The 22,261-nt window shown below is 44.4% G+C and overlaps 1 protein-coding gene across 3 annotated transcripts in view; it reads left to right on the top strand.

Annotated features, from left to right (window-relative positions):
• LOC106581250 (kinase suppressor of Ras 1) overlaps window positions 1–22,261 on the top strand; it is a 62,779-nt gene that overhangs the window by 14,797 nt on the left and 25,721 nt on the right. For 2 of the 3 annotated variants that reach the window (XM_045703882.1, XM_045703883.1), the window contains exon 2: window positions 2,201–2,341. In XM_045703882.1, coding sequence (XP_045559838.1) covers window positions 2,201–2,341 — 141 coding nt within the window. Of the gene's footprint in view, window positions 1–2,200; window positions 2,342–16,214; window positions 16,465–22,261 lie in introns of those variants that run through there. The other variant, XM_045703885.1, reaches the window with a different exon arrangement.

Here is a 22,261-nt window from a genome sequence, read left to right as displayed (position 1 = left end):
GAGGGCGGGGGAGGTCTTCATATGCGTCGCGGAAGTTAGAATAACAATGATCCAGGGTTTTGCCAGCCCGCACATCCGCACATTCGATATGCTGATAAAATTTAGGGAGCCTTGTTTTCAGATTAGCCTTGTTAAAATCCCCAGCTACAATAAATGCAGCCTCAGGATATGTGGTTTCCAGTTTACATAGAGTAAAATGAAGTTCTTTTAGGGCCGTCGATGTGTCTGCTTGGGGGAGATATACACGACTGTGATTATGATCGAAAATAATTATCTTTTTAGATAATGTGGTCGGCATTTGATTGTCAGCAATTCTAGGTTAGGTGAACAAAAGGACTTGAGTTCCTGTATGTTGTTATGATCACACCACGTCTCGTTAATCATAAGGCATACACCCCCGCCCTTCTTCTTACCAGAGAGATGTTTGTTTCTGTCGGCGCGATGCGTGAAGAAATCAGGTGGCTGTACCGACTCTGATGACGTATCCCGAGTGAGCCATGTTTCCGTGAAACAAAGAACATAACAATCTCTGATGTCTCTCTGGAAAGCAACCCTTGCTCGGATTTCGTCTACCTTGTTGTCAAGAGACTGGACATTGGCGAGTCGTATGCTCGGGAGCGGTGCGCGATCTGCCTGTCTACGGAGCCTGACCAGAAGACCGCTCCGTCTGCCCCTTCTGCGGCGCCATTGTTTTGGGTCGCCGGCTGGGATCCGATCCATTGTCCTGGGTGGTGGACCAAACCGAGGATCCGCTTTGGGAAAGTCGTATTCCTGGTCGTAATGTTAGTAAGTTGACGTTGCTCTTATATCCAATAGTTCCTCCCGACTTTTATGGCCCACACCCCCATTAGTGTTGCTCATCCTTGCTCTAACTGGTCTATAGCCCATAATCTCATCTTTGACATAAACGGATTCTGCCATTGGTGGCTGCAGGGTTTCCATGGCGCTCAGTTGTCATGGCAGTGGCACAGGCCGACGCCCCCATGATAAAAAATTTTCCTTTTGAGTTTGTATCTAATGAGGACTATTTGCTGTTAGCTGCTCTGAGTGGAGAACTGTTAAAAACACAGTAAGTCAAGGATGAACTGAAACTGTCCCCTCCCCCTCTACCTTCTCTGTTAAGGAGGTAGGAGTGCATATCAATATTCTACAGAGGCTTTTTCTCCTCGTTTCCTCTCCTTCATCAAAATTCTACATTCATGTTCTTGAGAGTTTTTAACACTGAGGTGCTTCTGAGACAAAGTTATCCTTTTTAAGGCCTGAGAGTACAAAACATTAGGAACACCTTCCTAATATGGAGTAACACCCCCCCACCCCTTTTGCCCTCAGAACAGCCTCAATTCGTTGGGGCATGGACTCGACAAGGTGTAGAAAAAACGTTCCACGGAGATGCTGGCCAGTGTTGACTCCAATGCTTCCCACAGTTGTGTCAAGTTGTGTCTTTTGGGTGGTGGACCATTCTTGATACACACGGGAAACGGTTGAGCGTGAAACCCCAGCAATGTTGCAGTTCTTGACACAAACTGTTGTGCATGGCACCTAATACCATACCCCATTCAAAGGCACTTAAATATTTTGTCTTTCCCATTCACCCTCTGAATGGCACACATACACAATCCATGTCTCAATTGTATCAAGGCTTAAAAATTCTTCTTTAACCTGTCTCCTCTCCTTCACCTTAACTGATTGAAGTGGATTTAATAAGTGACATCAATAAGGGATCATGGCTTTCCCCTGGTCAGTCTATGTCATGGAAAGAGCAGGTGTTCTCATCTACACTCAATGGATCTCTCTCCCTCTCTCTCTCTCTCAGTTGACAGGGGGATTTCTTCAGCCTGAGCTTAGTCTCACTTCTCACCTGCGTTTTGCATAGAACACCAGACCTCATGCTGAAAATAACAAGAAAGAAATACTATGCAGTTTGTTCTCAAACATCAGTGGGTTTCACACCTGCAGTTGTCAGTTTGTCTCCTTTGTTAAAATTAAATGAAACTCCCACACACTGTGCTGCAAGTTTTAGTTTCCACTCATTTTGTTCTACTTTGTTATAATTACTTTCAGGATTATGCTTTTGCTTAGCATCGTCTCTGTTTCAGTTATTTTGTGAACTTTCTTAATTACATTTTCCCCATCAATATTTTTGGAGATCAGACCAAGCGGCGTCTTATCACTCTTGTGTTTGTGTTGTCGCCCCCTCCAGGTGAAGCTGATTAAGTACATCTGTAAGCAGCTGCAGTGTAAGCAGAGAGTGCCTGAGAGACAGAGGACCCAGGCTCTGGCCAGCTACCCTCGACTGGGAGACTGGCTCTGCACCATCAACCTCAGACCTGAACTCATACAGGTACTATTAAGTCACACTGTGTATGTGGTTGTGCATTTTGGTTGTTCCAAGATGGTGTAGCAGTCGGACGTGTGTTTGTCTTGTCCCATCCTGTCCCGTGTAAATATAATTTTCCTCGTTTTTTCCCCCGTATATATTTCGTATATATTTTATTCTCACCTTCCATCTACGGACTGAATATACACTCCTGCAACCCGCCTCACCCAATGTGGTCGGATCTGCTATTTTTATACTTTATAACCGGAACCCCCATCAGGAGCTAGCCAGCTAACTAGCTACTAGCTAGTAGTCAGTTAGCCACTGCTAGTGGTCTTCACCGTTAACTCGGACACCAGCCAGCCTCAGCTCAGTCAATACCTGCCAGTCTGCACGATATCAACCCAGAGCATATCGGACAGCTTTTTCTCTACCACATCTCCGGATTCCCACCGCAAGCTCTGAACCTTTACACCGGATCCGAGTGGCTACTCCTGGCTAACGTCTATGTCCCAAAGCAAGCACCAGTTAGCCTTGAGCTAGCCTCGAGCTAGACCCATCTCCCGTTTAGCCGAAGAGGTCCACCAGCTAATTCTTGGGCTACAATACCTCTTTTGCCAATTGGCCTGGACCCTTTACTGCCGACATGGAGCCCCGCCGATCCATCACAACTGGTCTGCCGGCGTAATTGTCCGAGGTGGTTTCAACAGGCTCTAACGTTGTGACGTTGTGGAAGGCCCATCTGCTAGCCCCGTCCCGCTAGCTGTCTGAATCGCTGGGTCTCCAGCTTGCCTAGCGTAGTATCGACTACTGAATCGGCTCCCTGACTCACCTATTGCTACTCATAGAACCCTAAGATCACTCGGCTACACATGCCTCTTACTAATGTCAATATGCCTTGTCTATTGCTGTTTTGGTTAGTGATTATTATATTATTTCACTGTAGAGCCCCCAGCCCTGCCCAATATGCCTTAGATAGCCTTTTTGTCCCCCCCCCCCCACACACACACATGCAGTGACCTCACCTGGCTTAACTGGTGCCTCTAGAGACAAAACCTCTCTCACAAACCTCTCTCACAAAATGCCTAGGTTTACCTCCACTGTACTCACATCCTACCATACCCTTGTCTCTACATTATGCCTTGAATCTATTCTTACACGGCCAGAAATCTGCTCCTTTTACTCTGTTCCGAACGCACTAGACGACCAGTTCTTATAGGCTTTAGCCGTACCCTTACCCTACTCCTACTCTGTTCCTCTGGTGATGCAGAGGTTAACCCAGGCCTTGCAGCCCCCAGCACCACTCCCATTCCCCAGGTGCTCTCATTTGTTGACTTCTGTAACCGTAAAAGCCTTGGTTTCATGCATGTTAACATCAGAAGCCTCCTCCCTAAGTTTGTTTTATTCACTGCTTTAGCACACTCCGCCAACCCTGATGTCCTAGCCATGTCTGAATCCTGGCTTAGGAAGGCCACCAAAAATCCAGAAATTTCCATCCCCAACTACAACATTTTCCGACAAGACAGAACTGCCAAAGGGGGCAGAGTTGCAATCTACTGCAGAGATAGCCTGCAGAGTTCTGTTATACTATTCAGGTCTGTGCCCAAACAATTCGAGGTTCTACTTTTAAAAATCCACCTTTCCAGAAACAAGTCTCTCAACGTTGTCACTTGTTATAGACCCCCTCAGCCCCTAGCTGTGCCCTGGACACCACATGTGAATTGATTGCCCCATCTATCTTGAGAGTTCGTACTGTTAGGTGAACTAAACTGGGACATGCTTAACACCCCGGCCGTTCTACAATCTAAGCTAGATGCCCTCAATCTCACACAAATTATCAAGGAACCTACCAGGTACAACCCTAAACCCGTAACCATGGGCACCCTCTTAGATATCATCCTGACCAATTTGCCCTCTAAATAAACCTCTGATGTCTTCAACCAGGATCTCAGCGATCACTGCCTCATTGACTGCGTGCGTAATGGGTCCGCGGTCAAACGACCACCCCTCATCACTGTCAAACGCTCACCTTAAACACTTCAGCGAGCATGCCTTTCTAATCGACCTGGCCCGGGTATCCTGGAAGGATATAGACCTCACCCCGTCAGTAGAGGATGCCTGCTTATTCTTTAAAAGTACTTTCCTCACCATCTTAAATAAGCATGCCTCATTCAAAAAATGTAGAACTAAGAACAGATATAGCCCTTGGTTCACCCCAGACTTGACTGCCCTTGACCAGCACAAAAACATCCTGTGGCGTTCTGCTTTAGCATCGAAGAGCCCCCGCGATATGCAACTTTTCAGGGAAGTCAGGAACCAATATACTCAGTCAGTTAGGAAAGCTAAGGCTAGCTTTTTTAAACAGAAATTTGCATCCTGTAGCACTAATTCCAAAACGTTTTGGGACACTAAAGTCCATGGAGAATAAGAGCACCTCCTCCCAGCTGAATATTGCACTAAGGATAGGAAACACTGTCACCACCGATAAATCTACGACAATCGATAATTTCAATAAGCATTTTTGTACGGCTGGCCATGCTTTCCACCTGGCTAACCCTACCCCGGCCAACAGCTCTGCACCTCCTGCAGCAACTTGCCCAAGCCCCCCGCCCCCCCCCGCTTCTCCTTCACCCAAATCCAGACAGCTGATGTTCTGAAAGAGCTGCAGAATCTGGATCCCTACAAATCAACTGGGCTAGACAATCTGGACCCTCTCTATCTAAAATTATCTGCCAAAATTGTTGTAAACCCTATTACTAGCCTATTCAACCTCTCTTTTGTATCGTATGAGATCTCCGAAGATTGGATAGCTGCCGAGACACTCTAGACCCAAACTGTTATAGACCTATATCCATCCTGCCCTGCCATTCTAAAATCTTCGAAAGCCAAGTTAACAAACAGATCACCGACCATTTAGAATCCCAACGTACCTTCTCCACTATGCAATCTGGTTTCCGAGCTGGTCGTGGGTGCTCCTCAGCCACGCTCAAGGTCCTAAAAGATATCATAACCGCCATCAATAAAAGACAGTACTGTGCAGCCATCTTCATTGACCTGGCCAAGGCTTTTGACTCTGTCAATCAGTGCATTCTTATCGGCAGACTCAATAGCCTTGGCTTCTCAAATGACTGCCTCGCCTGGTTCATCAACTACTTCTCAGATAGAGTTCAGTGTGTCAAATCGGAGGGCCTGTTGTCCGGACCTCTGGCAGTCTCTATGGGGGTGCCACAGGGTTCAATTCTCGGGCCGACTTTTTTCTCTGAATATATCAATGATGTCGCTCCTGTTGCTGGAGATTCTTTGATCCACCTTTACTCAGACGACACCATTCTGTATACATCTGGCCCTTCTTTGGACACTGTGTTAACAAACCTCCAAACAAGCTTCAATGCCATACAACCCTCCTTCCGTGGCCTCCAACAGCTTTTAAATGCTAGTAAAACTAAATGCATGCTCTTCAACCGATTTCTGCCTGCACCCTCCCGCCTGCCCGACTAGCATCGCTACTCTGGACAGTTCCGACTTAGAATATGTGGACAACTACAAATACTTAGGTGTCTGGTTAGAATGTAAACTCTCTTTCCAGACTCACATTAAGCATCTCCAATCCAAAATTAAATCTAGAATTAGCTTCCTATTTCACAACAAAGCCTCCTTCACTCACGCTGCCAAACATACCCTCATAAAACTGACTATCCTACCGATCCTTGACTTTGGCAATGCCATTTACAAAATAGCCTCCAACACTCTACTCAGCAAACTGGATGTAGTCTATCACAGTGCCATCCGTTTTGTCACCAAAGCCCCATATACTACCCACCACTGCGACCTGTATGCTCTCGTTGACTGGCCCTCGCTACATATTCGTCGCCAAACCCACTGGCTCCAGGTCATCTATAAGTCTTTGCTAGTTAAAGCCTCGCCTTATCTCAGCTCATTGGTCACCATAGCAACACCCTCCCGTAGCACGCGCTCCAGCAGGTATATTTCACCCGTCATCCCCAAAGCCAACACTTCCTTTGGCCGCCTTTCCTTCCAGTTCTCTGCTGCCAATGACTGGAACGAATTGCAAAAATCACTGAAGCTGGAGACTTATATCTCCCACTCTAACTTTAAGCGTCAGCTGTCAGAGCAGCTTACCGATCACTGTACCTGTACACAGCGAATCTGTAAATAGCACAACCAACTACCTCATCCCCATATTGTTATTTATCTTCTTGCTCTTTTTCTCCTCAGTATCTCTACTTGCACATCCTCATCTGCACATCTATCACTCCAGTGTTTATGCTAAATTGTAATTATTTCGCCTCTATGGCCTATTTATTGCCTTTCCTCCCTAATCTTCTACATTTGCACACACTGTACATTGATTTTTCTATTATGTTATTGACTGTATGTTTGTTTAAGTGTAACTCTGTGTTGTTGTTTTTGTCGCACTGCTTTGCTTTATCTTGGCCAGGTCGCAGTTGTAAATGAGAACTTGTTCTCAACTGGCCTACCTGGTTAAACAAAGATGAAATAAAAATAAAATAAATAAGTGTGTGTGTGAAGAAAGGGAAAGCAAGAGACTATGTAATGGTATCCCTGTACAGTCCCCTCTGAAAGGTTAAAGTACCCAGGTTAGGTTGGTAAGTTTGCATCTGACTTAGAGAGGGCGATCATCTTGGACTCCTCAGATTCCATCTACTCTGGACCAGGTCCCTTAGCTGATGGTGACATGGCATAACAGTTGGCTATTCAAGAGAAGACGTTCCTGTGCATTGCTTACTATAATTTCAGGACAGGTGATGCTTCCCGTCAATATCCCCTGAAAATGTCCACAATAGGAGCAGTTTGTGAGCCATTTAACTTTTAACATGGTTAAAGAACATGGTTAACTCCTCCAATGCAGAACTTGGTTAACTCTTCCGATACAGAACTTGGTTAACTCCTTCAATGCAGAACATGGTTAACTCTTCCGATACAGAACTTGGTTAACTCCTTCAATGCAGAACATGGTTAACTCCTCCAATGCAGAACTTGGTTAACTCTTCTGATACAGAACATGGTTAACTCTTCCGATACAGAACTTGGTTAACTCTTCCGATACAGAACATGGTTAACTCTTCCGATACAGAACTTGGTTAACTCTTCCGATACAGAACATGGTTAACTCTTCCGATACAGAACTTGGTTAACTCTTCCGATACAGAACATGGTTAACTCTCCCGATACAGAACATGGTTAACTCTTCCGATACAGAACTTGGTTAACTCTTTCAATGCAGAACTTGGTTAACTCTTCCGATACAGAACATGGTTAACTCTCCCGATACAGAACATGGTTAAATCTTTCAATGCAGAACTTGGTTAACTCTTCCGATACAGAACATGGTTAACTCTTCCGATACAGAACTTGGTTAACTCTTCCGATACAGAACTTGGTTAACTCTTCCGATACAGAACTTGGTTAACTCTTCCGATACAGAACTTGGTTAACTCCTCCGATACAGAACATGGTTAACTCTTTCAATGCAGAACTTGGTTAACTCTTCCGATACGGAACATGGTTAACTCTTCCGATACGGAACATGGTTAACTCTTCCGATACGGAACATGGTTAACTCTTCCGATACAGAACATGGTTAACTCATCCAATGCAATATAAACATCCTTAGTGAACCAGCAGTACCGTCTCCCTTTATCTGTGTCAGATTGAATTTGGGTCTTTGTTTCTTTTGGACAGTAACATGCTTATGATAGGGCATATTTCATAGCAGTGAAGGCCTTTGCTGGAAGCTGAAAGCAGGCTTTTGTAGTTCCACTCTGTCTCCACCCTTCCAGTTGGCAGTAGCAGCTTCACAGGGAGAGTTTCTGCCACTATTTTGTCAGGACTAGTACATACACAAAACATTTAATCTGGTGTTTTTTTAGAGACAGTTTGCTCTGCCAATGGAAAATGAGCAATCACTTTTTACCGTAAATGTATTCTCTCACAGACCTGCATTTAGGACTGTTGTTATACGCTTTGGGTTCTGAGACCTACCCACCCCCAAACCCTATTTGTCTGTAGTCAACTCTTGACGTGATCCTCTCCATTCCATGTCCCAGCTCGTGTCATTGTCCTCCAGCCATACCCCCTCATTATACCCCGGCCTATGCTTAGATGTTATGTGTTTTTACTTTGTACCAAAATGGCAGAATATATATGTACGTATACTGCACACCCAGCAGGTTTGTGCAGATGATGCTATTCAGGAGTTGGCAACTGTCAAAAACAGAATAGGAGGATACTATTTTGTTATATACAGTATGTGTCCCGGCCCACTAATCTATGTCTATCACGGACCAGTCTAAGCTGCTCCTATCTACCAAGCCCTCTTTGCAAACACAACCCAGTGGGCAAAAAGTAATTGAATCAACATTGTTTCCACGTAATTTCAACAAAAACATTGAATGTGATGACGTTGGGAATTTCATATTTTTCCACCAAACTTTTAACATAAATTCAATGACATGATGCCATTTTTTGTTGATTTGGTATTTGGTATTTTATTAGGATCCCCATTAGCTGTTGCAAAAGCAGTAGCTACTCTTCCTGGGGTCCACACAAAACACGAAACACAATACAGAATGACATAATACAGAACATCAATAGTCAAGAACAGCTCAAAGACAGAACTACATTAAAATAAATGTAAAGGCACACGTAGCCTATATATCAATGCATACACACAAACTATATAGGTCAAATAGGGGAGAGGCATTGTGCCGCGAGCTGTCGCTTTATCTGTTTTTTGAAACCAGGTTTGCTGTTTATTTGAGGAATATGAGATGGAAGGAAGTTCCATGCAATTAGGGCGCTATATAATACTGTACACTTTCTTGAATTTGTTCTGGATTTGGGGACTGTGAAAAGACCCCTGGTGGCATATCTGGTGGGATACGTGTCTGTGTCAAAGCTGTGTGTAAGTTGACTGTGCAAACAATTTGGGATTTTCAACACATTAACGTTTCTTATAAAAATAAGAAGTGATGACGTCAGTCTCTCCTCAACTCTTAGACAAGAGAGACTGGCATGCATAGTATTTATATCAGCCCTCTGATTACAATTAAGAGCAAAATGTGCCACTCTGTTTTGGGCCAGCTGCAGGTTAACTAGGTCTTTCCTTGCAGCACTGGACCACACGACTGGACAATAATAGAGATTAGACAAAACTAGAGCCTGCAGAACTTGCTTTTTGGAGTGTGGTGTCAAAAAAGCAGAGCATCTCTTTATAACGGCCAGACCTGTCTCCATCTTTACAACCATTGAATCTATATGCTTTGACCATGACAGTTAACAATCTAAAGTAATGGCAAGTAATTTAGTCTCCTCAACTTGTTCAACAGCCACACCAGTCATTACCAGATTCAGCTGAGGTCTAGAACTTAAGGAATGATTTGTACCAAATACAATGCTCTTAGTTTTAGAGATGTTCAGGACCAGTTTATTACTTGCCACCCATTCCAAAACAGTCTGCAACTCTTTGTTAAGGGTTTCAGTGACTTCATTAGCTGTGGTTGCTGATGCGTATATGGTTGAATCATCAGCATACATGGACACACATGCTTTGTTTAATGCCAGTGGCAGGTCATTGGTAAAAATAGAAAAGAGTAGAGGTCCTTTTTTCCAGCATTTATATCAGCGATCTTGGCTTCATAATACAGTTTCTTCTTCTTTTTGTTGAGTTTAGTCACATCATTTCTCAATTTGCAGTATGTAAGCCAGTCAGATGTGCAGCCAGACGTATTAGTCACTTCTTCAACCATATAGGTTTTCAATTCCTCATCAATCCATGGAGCCTTAACAGTTCTAACAGTCAGTTTCTCAACAGGTGCATGTTTATCAATAATTGGAACAAGCAATTTCATAATTTCATCAAGTGCATGTCTGGATGCTCCTCATTAATCACATCAGACCAACAAATATTTTTAACATCATACACATAAGAGTCACAGCAAAATCTTTTGTATGATCTCTTATACACTATTTTAGGCCCAGCTGTTGGAACTTTGGCTTTCCTGGAAATTGCCACTATATTGTGATCACTTCATCCAATGGGTAAGGATACAGCTTTAGAACAAAGTTCTACAGTATTAGTAAAAATGTCATCGATACATGTGGATGATCTTGTTCCTGTAGTGTTTTGTAAACACCCTGGTTGGTTGATTAATAACCTGAACCAGATTACAGGCACTGGTTACAGTAAGAAGCTTCCTCTTGAGCGGACAGCTTGATGAAAACCAGTCAATATTCAAGTCCCCAAGAAAGTAGACCTCTCTGTTTACATCACATTCACTATCAAGCATTTCCCACATATTATTTAGATACTGACTGTTAGCACTTGGTGGCCTATAGCAACACCCCAAAAGAAAAGGCTTTAGATGTGCCAAGTGAACCTGCAACCACAACACTTCAATAACACTAATATAAGATCTTCACTAAGCATTACAGGGATATGGCTCTGAATATATACAGCAACACCTCCCTCATAAGCATTTATGTCTCTTCTATAGATGTTATATCCTTGTATTGCTACTGCTGTATCATCAAATTAATTACATTTGAAGTCGGAAGTTTACATACACCTTAGTCAAAATACATTTAAACTCAGTGTTTCACAATTACTGACATTTAATCCTAGTAAAAATTCCCTGTCTTAGGTCAATTTGGATCACCACTTTATTTTAAGAATGTGAAATGCCAGAATAATAGTAGAGAAAATTATTTATTTCAGCTTTTATTTCTTTCATCACATTCCTAGTGGGTCAGAAGTTTACATACACTCAATTAGTATTTGGTAGCATTGCCTTTAAATTGTTTAACTTGGGTCAAACGTTTTGGGGAGCCTTCCACATGCTTCCCATAATTCGTTGGGTGAATTTTGGCCCATTCCTCCTGACAGAGCTGGTGTAACTGAGTCAGGTTTGTAGGCCTCCTTGCTTGCACACGCTTTTTCAGTTCTGCACACACATTTTCTATAGGATTGAGGTCAGGGCTTTGTGATGGCCACTCCAATACCTTGACTTTGTTGTCCTTAAGCCATATTGCCACAACTTTGGATATATGCTTGGGGTCATTGTCCATTTGGAAGACCCATTTGCGACCAAGCTTTAACTTCCTGACTGTTGTCTTGAGATGTTGCTTCAATATATCCACATAATTTTCCTGCCTCATGATGCCATCTATTTTGTGAAGTGCACTAGGAAGTGATGATGTCAGTCTCTCCTCAACTCTTAGACAAGAGAGACTGGCATGCATAGTATTTATATCAGCCCTCTGATTACAATTAAGAGCAAAATGTGCCACTCTGTTCTGGGCCAGCTGCAGCTTAACTAGGTCTTTCCTTGCAGCACTGGACCACACGACAAAGCACCCCCACAATATGATGCTGCCACCCCCGTGCTTCATGGTTGGGATGGTGTTCTTCGGCTTGCAAGCCTCCCCCTTTTTCCTCCAAACATAACGATGGTCATTATGGCCAAACATTTTTGTTTCATCAGCTTAGAGGACATTTCTCCAAAAAGTGCAGTTGCAACCGTAGTCTGGATTTTTATTGGCGGTTTTGTAGCAGTGGCTTCTTCCTTGCTGAGCGGCCTTTCAGGTTATGTCGATATAGGACTCGTTTTACTGTGGATATAGGTACTTTTGTACCTGTTTCCTCCAGCATCTTCACAAGGTCCTTTGCTGTTGCTCTGGGATTAATTTGAACTTTTCTCACCAAAGTACGTTCATCTCTAGGAGACAGAACACGTCTCCTTCCTGAGCGGTATGACGGCTGCGTGGTCCCATGGTCTTTATACTTGCGTACTACTGTTTGTACAGATGAACGTGGTACCTTCAGGCTTTGGAAATTGCTCCCAAGGATGAACCAGACTTGTGGAGGTCTACAATGTTTTTTCTGAAGTCTTGGCTGATTTCTTTTGATTTTCCCATGATGTCAAGCAAAGAGGTGCTGAGTTCGAAGGTAGGCCTTGAAATACATCCACAGGTACACCTCCAATTGACTCAAATGACGTCAATTAGCCTATCAGAAGCTTCGAAAGCCATGACATATTTTTCTGGAATTTTCCAAGCTGTTTAAAGGCACAGTCAACTTAGTGTATGTAAACTTCTGACCCACTGGAATTGTGATACAGTGAATTATAAGTGAAATAATCTGTCTGTAAACAATTGTTGGAAAAATTACTTATGTCATGCACAAAGTAGATGTCCTAACCAACTTTCCAAAACTATAGTTTGTTAACAAGAAATTTGTGGAGTGGTTGATGAATGAGTTTTAATGGCTCCAACCTAAGTGTATGTAAACTTCTGACTTCAACTGTATCTAAGTGAGTCTCAGAAATGGCTAATATATGAATATTTTCTGATGTTAGCAAGTTATTGATTTCATGAACCTTATTTCTAAGGCTACATATATTAATATGGGCTATTTTCAGCTCTTTCCTGGGTAGCTTATCAGAGATAGACATAATATCGAAAGAGCAAACAAAGCAAGAGAAAAATATATACATTCAGCAGTCCATTAATCAATTGGTGTGTCTGTGTGTGTGTGTGTGTGTGTGTGTGTGTGTGTGTGTGTGTGTGTGTGTGTGTGTGTGCTGCGGGTTTGAAGCTACAAACCCATAGGCTTGGCTCTCTCATCCCTTCCAGGCTTCTGGGAGGGAGGGTTGACAATGAGCCTGTCATAGCGGATGTAAGCAATGTCCCCACACGCTCTGGCAGCTTTCATGGCTGGGATCAGTTCTTTCCTCTTCTGGCGCACAGCTTCAGGATAGTCCTCGTCAAGGAAGATATATGTTCCTCTCAAGTTCTTGGCTCTTTCCAGAACAGCCACCTTGTCCTTGAACCTCAGGAACCTGTCCACTATTGGCCTGGGCCTATCACTTGGGCCGGTGGAGGGTTTTCCAGTCCTGTGGGCGCTCTCCACCTCAATCTTCCTATGGTCCATCTTCAATTTCTCACAGATCAGTTCCCTCACTTTGTCCTAAGACTCCGTCCAGGTCTCATGTGGAGATTCTGCAATTCCGTCCACAACCATTTGTTCCACCTTGATTGTCCCTCTGATTTATATATCATTGTTATCATGGATTCACACACAGAACTAATGTCATCTCTCAGTGACTTACAGATTGCTGTCATCTTGCCGTTCTCCTGTTTCAACTCATCGAGCTGACCCTGGGAGAACTGCAAACTGTTCTTCAGGTCCTGGACCTCTTTGGTCAGGTCGTTCATTCTTTTATTAGTAGAATCCACAAGCATTTGGTTAAAATACTTGAAGCAATTTTCTTGTTGTTGTAACAACTGCTTGTAGGTCTCTTTTTGTTCGTTGAAAAGATTCTTCACGTGTGATAGAGAGACACCACTGTCCTCAACGGTACTCCCGCCGGCTTTGGTCTTTGTCATGGTAGCTAGCAATGTAGGTTACACTGTTAATCCTCGCAGTTCCAGACAGGGCAGGTCACGGGGAAGATTGAAAACAACAAACAGCAGGGATCTAGGCAGCCACAAACCCGGGACAATCCGCGGTCCCAGCCACAATGGCTAACCGCGTCGTGGGCTGCTTTCAAGAAAACCCTGCAAGCTTGATATGCAGCTAGCTAGCAGCTGGGCTAGCTGTGATGCCAAATAGTTCCTCAGACCTGTCCTTGGTCGGCAGGAACACTGGAAAGAAACAAGCAGTCCCAGCAACTGATGCCAACTGTGTCGCGGGATCCAACCTAAGAAGCTAGCTACCAAGAACTTTCCAATACACTTTCAAACAACAAACTTTCCAAACAAACAAAACCAAGCTCTTCTTTGTTCCGCATTCAACAGGAAGTGACGTGAAGTTTCACGTTGAATTCACGTTAGTTGACAACTCAACCAAATGTAAATGAACACTAGATGTTGAAATGATGTCTGGGCCCAGTGGGAGGCCATTTAAATGTGTAAGATCAGCCAAGAGGGGGAGAAGGAGGAGTGGTATGTGTGTATGAGAGATTCTGAGAAGATTAGGGAGGGAGAGCAAGAGAGACTAATTATGTAAGTCTACAAATTATGACTGCAAGATGAGAGATTCTGCAGTGGCCTAGAGAAGCTAAGATTAACATTAAGGCTAGAGATAAACTCAGCAAAAAAACAAATGTCCCTTTTTCAGGACCCTGTCTTTCAAAGCTAATTCGTAAAAATCCAAATAACTTCACAGATCTTCATTGTAAAGGGTTTAAACACTGTTTCCCATGCTTGTTCAATGATCCATAAATAATTAATGAACATGCACCTGTGGAACGGTCGTTAAGACAGTAACAGCTTACAGACGGTAGGCAATTAATGTCACAGTTATGAAAACTTAGGACACTAAAGAGGCCTTTCTACTGACTCTGAAAAACACCAAAAGAAAGATGCCTAGGGTCCCTGCTCATCTGCGTGAACGTGCCTTAGGCATGCTGCAAGGAGGCATGAGGACTGCAGATGTGGCCAGGGCAATAAATTGCAATGTCCATACTGTGAGACACCTAAGACAGCGCTACAGGGAGACAGGACAGACAGCTGATCGTCGTCGCAGTGGCAGACCATGTGTAAAAACACCTGCACAGGATCAGTGCATCCGAACATCACACCTGCAGGACAGGTTCAGGATGGCAACAACAACTGCCCGAGTTACACCAGGGACACACAATCCCTCCATCAGTGCTCAGACTGTCTGCAATAGGCTGAGAGAGGCTGGACTGAGGGCTTGTAGGCCTGTTGTAAGGCAGGTCCTCATCAGACATTACCGACGACAATGGACAGCTGTTGGGCACAAACCTACCGTCGCTGGACCAGACAGGACTGGCAAAAAGTGGTCTTCACTGGCGAGTCGCGACTTTGTCTCACCAAGGGTGATGGTCGGATTAGCATTTCTCTTCGAAGGAATGAGCATTACACCGAGGCCCATACTCTGGAGCGGGATTGATTTGGAGGTAGAGAGTCCGTCATGGTCTGGTGTCACAGCATCATCGGACTGAGCTTGTTGTCATTGCAGGCAATCTCAATGCTGTGCGTTATAGGGAAGACATCCTCCTCCCTCATGTGGTACCCTTCCTGCAGGCTCTTCCTGACATGACCCTCCAGCATGACAATGCCCCCAGCCGTACTGCTCGTTCTGTGAGTGATTTCCTGCAAGACAGGAATGTCAGTGTTCTGCCATGGCCAGCGAAGAGCTCGGATCTCAATCCCATTGAGTACGTCTGGGACCTGTTGGAGGGCTAGGGCCATTCCCCCCCAGAAATGTCCGAGAACTTGCAGGTGCCTTGGTGAAAGAGTGGGGTAACATCTCACAGCAAGAACTGGCAAATCTGGTGCAGTCCATGAGGAGGAGATGCACTGCAGTACTTAATGCAGCTGGTGGCCACAACAGATACAGACTGTTACTTTTGATTTTGACCCCCCATTTGTTCAGGAACACATTATTCAATTTCTGTTAGTAACATGTCTGTGGAACTTGTTCAGTTTATGTCTCAGTTGTTGAATCTTGTTATGTTCATACACATATTTACACATGATAAGTTTGCTGAAAATTAACACAGTTGACAGTGAGAGGACATTTATTTTTTGAAGTAAAGAGATAAAAGGAAAGACAGAAGTAAAGAGATAGAAGTAAAGATATAGAAGAAAAGAGATTAAAGGAAATAAATAAAAGGAAAGAGATAAAAGGAAAGACATAGAAGTGGAGACATAGAAGGAAAGAGATAAAGGAAAGACATAGAAGGAAAGACATAGAAGGAAAGAGACAGAAGTAAAGAGATATAGAGTTAGTAGATAGGTTGTAGTGTTTTCATTGCCCCATGCCAGCTACAGTACACCCCACCAGCACGCTATTTATACACACGGTCCTGCCTCCCCACATACCACACACATGCACACTAACACACATAGACGTAAGCACTCTCTCACACACGCATGGACATGAGTGCTCTCACACACACAGACACGTAACACTGGACAGTGTAGGATCGCCGATACAGACTACGAGACAGGAACTTATGTGGCTGAAATTGCAGGTCCTGGACTCAACAGGTGGACTTTTTGGGAAAGGCAGACATAGATAGTAGGATCAAACCAGTGAAGAGCAGCACATGTGGTGCTGTGTCCCGGACACTGAGGTAGGCTAATGTTGTGTCTAATTGAAAATAACATTATTCTCCGCTCACAGCAAGAAAGCATGTTGTTATGCAAAGGATTGACAACATTGTTTTGTCCCCAAAAATGTGTTGAGACCATGAATGCAAATGTGCATTCTTGCAGAAAAACAATGTTTTGACTGTTCCTGTAAGTCTGGCGACCTGTTTTAATTGAATAGGTTAGAATACAAGCCATTCTCTACTTTAGCATCTGTGTGGACCATACCACCACAGCTCCTAAAACGCGATTGTCAATTCACTCCCTAAAGTCTTTCCCTCCCTATGAAAGTGTCCTGGCAACAACGGCCATTCATTTAGCCAGGGCTCCTCTCCATTCGTTATATGACTCACAGTGCAGGAATGTATTCACCCATGCCTCATCACACTAAAAGTGACACCAGTCGGCTGACAGTCTGTTGGGTACATTTGGGATCCGATGTGCTAAAAGAGCTAGCCTGGTCCCATATCTGTTTTGGGTGATCTCGCACTCTGAGGCCGACGTGAGAAGGGTCTTTAATCAGGTCAACACCAACAAGGCCGCAGGCCCTGACGGTATTCCAGGGCGCGTTCTCAGAGCATGTGCAGAACAGCTGGCAGGCATATTCCCAGTAATTCTCAACCTCTCCCTGTCCCAGTTTGTAATCCCCACATGTTTTAAGATGACCACAATCATCCTTGTTCCTAAGAATTCTAAGGCTTCATGCTACAATGATTACCGCCCTGTAGCACTCACTTCTGTAATAATGAAGTGCTTCGAGAGGCTGGTTATAGTACACATTAACTCCACCATCTCAGCCACCCTAGACCCACTCCAATTTGCATACCGCCACAACAGAGCCATTGCTATCCACACTGCCCTCACCCACCTAGATAAGAAAAATACCTATGTGAGAATGCTGTTCATTGACTACAGCTCAGCATTCAACACCATTATCCCCTCCAAGCTTGTCACCAAGCTTAGGACTCTGGATCTGAACACCTCCCCCCTGCAACTGGATCCTGGACTTCCTGACGGGCCGACCCCAGGTGGTGAGGATAGGCAACATCACCTTCACCACGCTGACCCTTAACACAGGGGCCCACGGGTGGGGGGTGGGGTGCTTAGTCCCCTGCTGTACTCCCTGTTCACCCACGACTTTGTGGCCACACTCGACACCAACACCATTATCAAGTTGGCTGATGACGCGACGGTGGTAGGCCTAATCACCGGCGACGGTGAGTCAGCCTATAGGGAGGAGGTAAGTGACCTGGCAGTGTGGTCAGCAAGACCAAGAAGCTGATCGTGGACTAAAGGAAGGGGGGAGCACGCCCCCCATCCACATTGTCGTGGTGGCAGTGGAGCAGGTAGACAGCTTCCTCGGTGCCAAATCCCTCAAGACTTAAAATGGTCCAAACACACATGCACAGTCGTGAAGAAGGCGTAACAGTGCCTCTTCACCCTCAGGAGGTTGAAAAAGTTTGCCATTTTCCCACAGATCCTGAAAAGGTTCTACAGTTGTACCATTGAAGCAGGTTGCATCACTGCTAGGTATGGCAATAGCACCACCCTCGATCGCATAGCGCTACAGAGGGTTGTGCGGACAGCCCAGCATATCATGGGGCCGAGCTCCCTGCCATCCAGGACCTCTATATCAGGCTTTGTGAAAAGAAGGCCCTGAAAATCGTCAAAGACCCCACCCTCCCAAACCATAGACTATTTTCTCTGCTACCACACGGCAAGAGGTACCAGTGCATCAAGTCTGACACCAACAGGCTCTTGAACAGCTTCTATCCTTAAGCAATACAACTGATAAATAAATACACAGACTGAGTTTACCTTGTATATTTATTACATTTTAGTCATTTAGCAGACATTCTTATTCAGAGCAACTTACAAGTGCATACATTTTCATACAATTTCTTTTGTACTGGTCTCCCATGGGAATCAAACCCACAGCCCTGGCATTGCAAGCACCATACTCTACCAACTGAGCCACACGGGTAGACCTATTCGTTCAATATTTGCACTGTCTCACTGCACACTCACAGGGCCCTACACACACACACAAACACTCACTCCATCATTTTGTCACTCACACATAATATGCACATACATTTATGCTGCACATACATTTATACTATCATGCATGTTAACATTAGAAGCCTCCTCCCTAAGTTTATTTTATTCACTGCTTTAGCACACTCTGCCAACCCTGATGTGCTAGCCGTGTCTGAATCCTGGCTTAGGAAGGCCACCATAAATCTTGGAATTTCCATCCCTAAGTATAACATTTTCCGACAAGACAGAACTGCCCAAGGGGGTGGAGTTGCAATCTACTGCAGAGATAGCCTGCAGTTCTGCCATACTATCCAGGTCTGTGCCCAAACAATTCGAGCTTCTGCTTTTAAAAATCCACCTTTCCAGAAACAAGTCTCTCAACGTTGCCGCTTGTTATAGAGCCCCTTCACCCCTCAGCTGTGCCCTGGACACCATATGTGAATTGATTGCCCCCCCCATCTATCTTCAGAGTTCGTACTGTTAGATGACCTAAACTGGGACATGCTTATCACCCCGGCCGTCCTACAATCTAAGCTAGAGCCCTTAATCTCACACAAATGATCAAGGAACCTACCAGGTACAACCCTAAATCCGTATCCATGGGCACCCTCTTAGATATCATCCTGACCAACTTCCCCTCTAAATAAACCTCTGATGTCTTCAACCAGTATCTCAGCGATCACTGCCTCATTGACTGCGTGCGTAATGGGTCCGCGGTCAAACGACCACCCCTCATCACTGTCAAACGCTCATCTAAAACACTTCAGCGAACAGGCCTTTCTAATCGACCTGGCCCAGGTATCCTGGAAGGATATAGACCTCATCCCGTCAGTAGAGGATGCCTGCTTGTTCTTTAAAAGTACTTTCCTCACCATCTTAAATAAGCATGCCCCATTCAAAAAATGTAGAACTAAGAACAGATATAGCCCTTGGTTCACCCCAGACTTGACTGCCCTTGACCAGCACAAAAACATCCTGTGGCGTTCTGCTTTAGCATCGAAGAGCCCCCGCGATATGCAACTTTTCAGGGAAGTCAGGAACCAATGTACTCAGTCAGTTAGGAAAGCTAAGGCTAGCTTTTTCAAACAGAAATTTGCATCCTGTAGCACTAATTCCAAAACGTTTTGGGACACTGTAAAGTCCATGGAGAATAAGAGCACCTCCTCCCAGCTGTATATTGCACTGAGGATAGGAAACACTGTCACCCCCGATAAGTCTAGGACAATCGATAATTTCAATAAGCATTTTTGTACGGCTGGCCATGCTTTCCACCTGGCTAACCCTACCCCGGCCAACAGCTCTGCACCTCCTGCAGCAACTTGCCCAAGCCCCCCCCCCGCATCTCCTTCACCCAAATCCAGACAGCTGATGTTCTGAAAGAGCTGCAGAATCTGGATCCCTACAAATCAGCTGGGCGAGACAATCTGGACCCTCTCTATCTAAAATGATCTGCCGAAATTGTTGCAAACCCTATTACTAGCCTATTCAACCTCTCTTTTGTATCGTCTGAGATCTCCGAAGATTGGATAGCTGCCGAGACACTCTAGACCCAAACTGTTATAGACCTATATCCATCCTGCCGTGCCTTTCTAAAATCTTTGAAAGCCAATTTAACAAACAGATCACCGACCATTTAGAATCCCAACATACCTTCTCCACTATGCAATCTGGTTTCCGAGCTGGTCGTGGGTGCACCTCAGCCACGCTCAAGGTCCTAAAAGATATCATAACCGCCATCAATAAAAGACAGTACTGGGCAGCCATCTTCATTGACTTGGCTAAGGCTTTTGACTCAATCAGCACATTCTTATCGGCAGACTCAATAGCCTTGGCTTCTCAAATGACTGCCTCGCCTGGTTCACCAACTACTTCTCAGATAGAGTTCAGTGTGTCAAATTGGAGGGCCTGTTGTCCGGAACCTCTGGCAGTCTCTATGGGGGTGCCACAGGGTTCAATTCTCAGGCCGACTTTTTTCTCTGAATATATCAATGATGTCGCTCCTGTTGCTGGAGATTCTTTGATCCACCTTTACTCAGACGACACCATTCTGTATACATCTGGCCCTTCTTTGGACACTGTGTTAACAAACCTCCAAACAAGCTTCAATGCCATACAACCCTCCTTCCGTGGCCTCCAACTGCTTTTAAATGCTAGTAAAACTAAATGCATGCTCTTCAACCGATTTCTGCCTGCACCCTCCCGCCTGCCCGACTAGCATCGCTACTCTGGACAGTTCTGACTTAGAATATGTGGACAACTACAAATACTTAGGTTTCTGGTTAGACTGTAAACTCTCATTCCAGACTCACATTAAGCATCTCCAATCCAAAATTAAATCTAGAATCGGCTTCCTATTTCGCAACAAAGCCTCCTTCACTCATGCTGCCAAACATACCCTCGTAAAACTGACCATTCTACCGATCGTTGACTTCGGCGATGTCATTTACAAAATAGCCTCCAACACTCTGCTCAGCAAACTGGATGTAGTCTATCACAGTGCCATCCGTTCACCAAAGCCCCATATACTACCCACCACTGCGACCTGTATGCTCTCGTTGACTGTCCCTCGCTACATATTCGTCGCCAAACCCACTGGCTCCAGGTCATCTATAAGTCTTTGCTAGGTCAAGCCTCGCCTTATCTCAGCTCATTGGTCACCATAGCAACACCCTCCCCTAGCATGCGCTCCAGCAGGTATATTTCACCCGTCATGTTTGTTTATGTGTAACTCTCTGTTGTTGTTTTTGTCGCATTGCTTTGCTTTATCTTGGTCAGGTCGCAGTTGTGAATGAGAAGTTGTTCTCAACTGGCCTACCTGGTTAAATAAAGGTGAAATAAATAAAACAATAAAATATATTGACTCTACACACCTGCACACCCACTCACATGCAAGCTGCTGCTACTCTGTTTATCTTATATCCTGTTGCCTAGTCACCTTACCCCTCTATGTATTTAGTATCCCTGCACATGTAAATATAGTATTGGAACTGACTTTCTAAATATTTCCTGTATATAGTATGCTTACTTACTTACTTTATTGTGTATTTCATATAGCTTATTCTTATTTCTCATGTTTTTTCCTAGTGATACATTTTTGTTGATTATTGCATTGTTGGGTTTTGAGTTTTTAAGAAAAGCATTTCACTATACTTGTGAATGTGACATTCAAATTTGAAACTTGTTTTGCCAAGTCCTGGTGGTGACAATGACCATAGGAGTTAGGAAGACAGCACAAACAGATCTCAGGCTAGGCTATAAAAGATCTCAGATAATGAGCGCTCTTCTCCCAGCCCTCAGCCATTGTAAACCTTGGGAGATTTGAGAGAGAGGGAGGCTTTGTCCCCGGCTCAGCGCTGCCACTGTTTACACAGGAAGAGGTGAGGAATGGCCCTCAGGGCAGAGCCCAGATCAGGCGTGCCTCTTTTCCACATTTGCATGACTAGACAGTTTAGGAAAATGTATGAAGAGGCAGTGATAACCAGGGGGAAAGAGTTGTGTTTAGTTAGCATAGCTCCACTTTTTGTTCCAATCAACTAATATCATATTTTTTCCAATTTGTTCCTGATATTTACTCATTTACTTGTATATAGCTACCTAAAACACTTGGGACTTGCTTGTGTAAACCTCAACTAATGGGGGATGTCAATATGTGTTAAGGATGATTTGGTGTCAGCATGGGACCAGACTGAATCAACACATGTATGAAGAACCAGGGGTTAGTTAGTGTAATCTCAGGTCAGC

This window comes from Salmo salar, chromosome ssa20 (genome assembly GCF_905237065.1).
Source record: "Salmo salar chromosome ssa20, Ssal_v3.1, whole genome shotgun sequence".
Classification (NCBI taxonomy): Eukaryota; Metazoa; Chordata; class Actinopteri; order Salmoniformes; family Salmonidae; genus Salmo; species Salmo salar.
The sequence above is the reverse complement of the archived record's forward strand: the minus strand, read 5'-3'. Positions and strand labels throughout refer to the sequence as shown.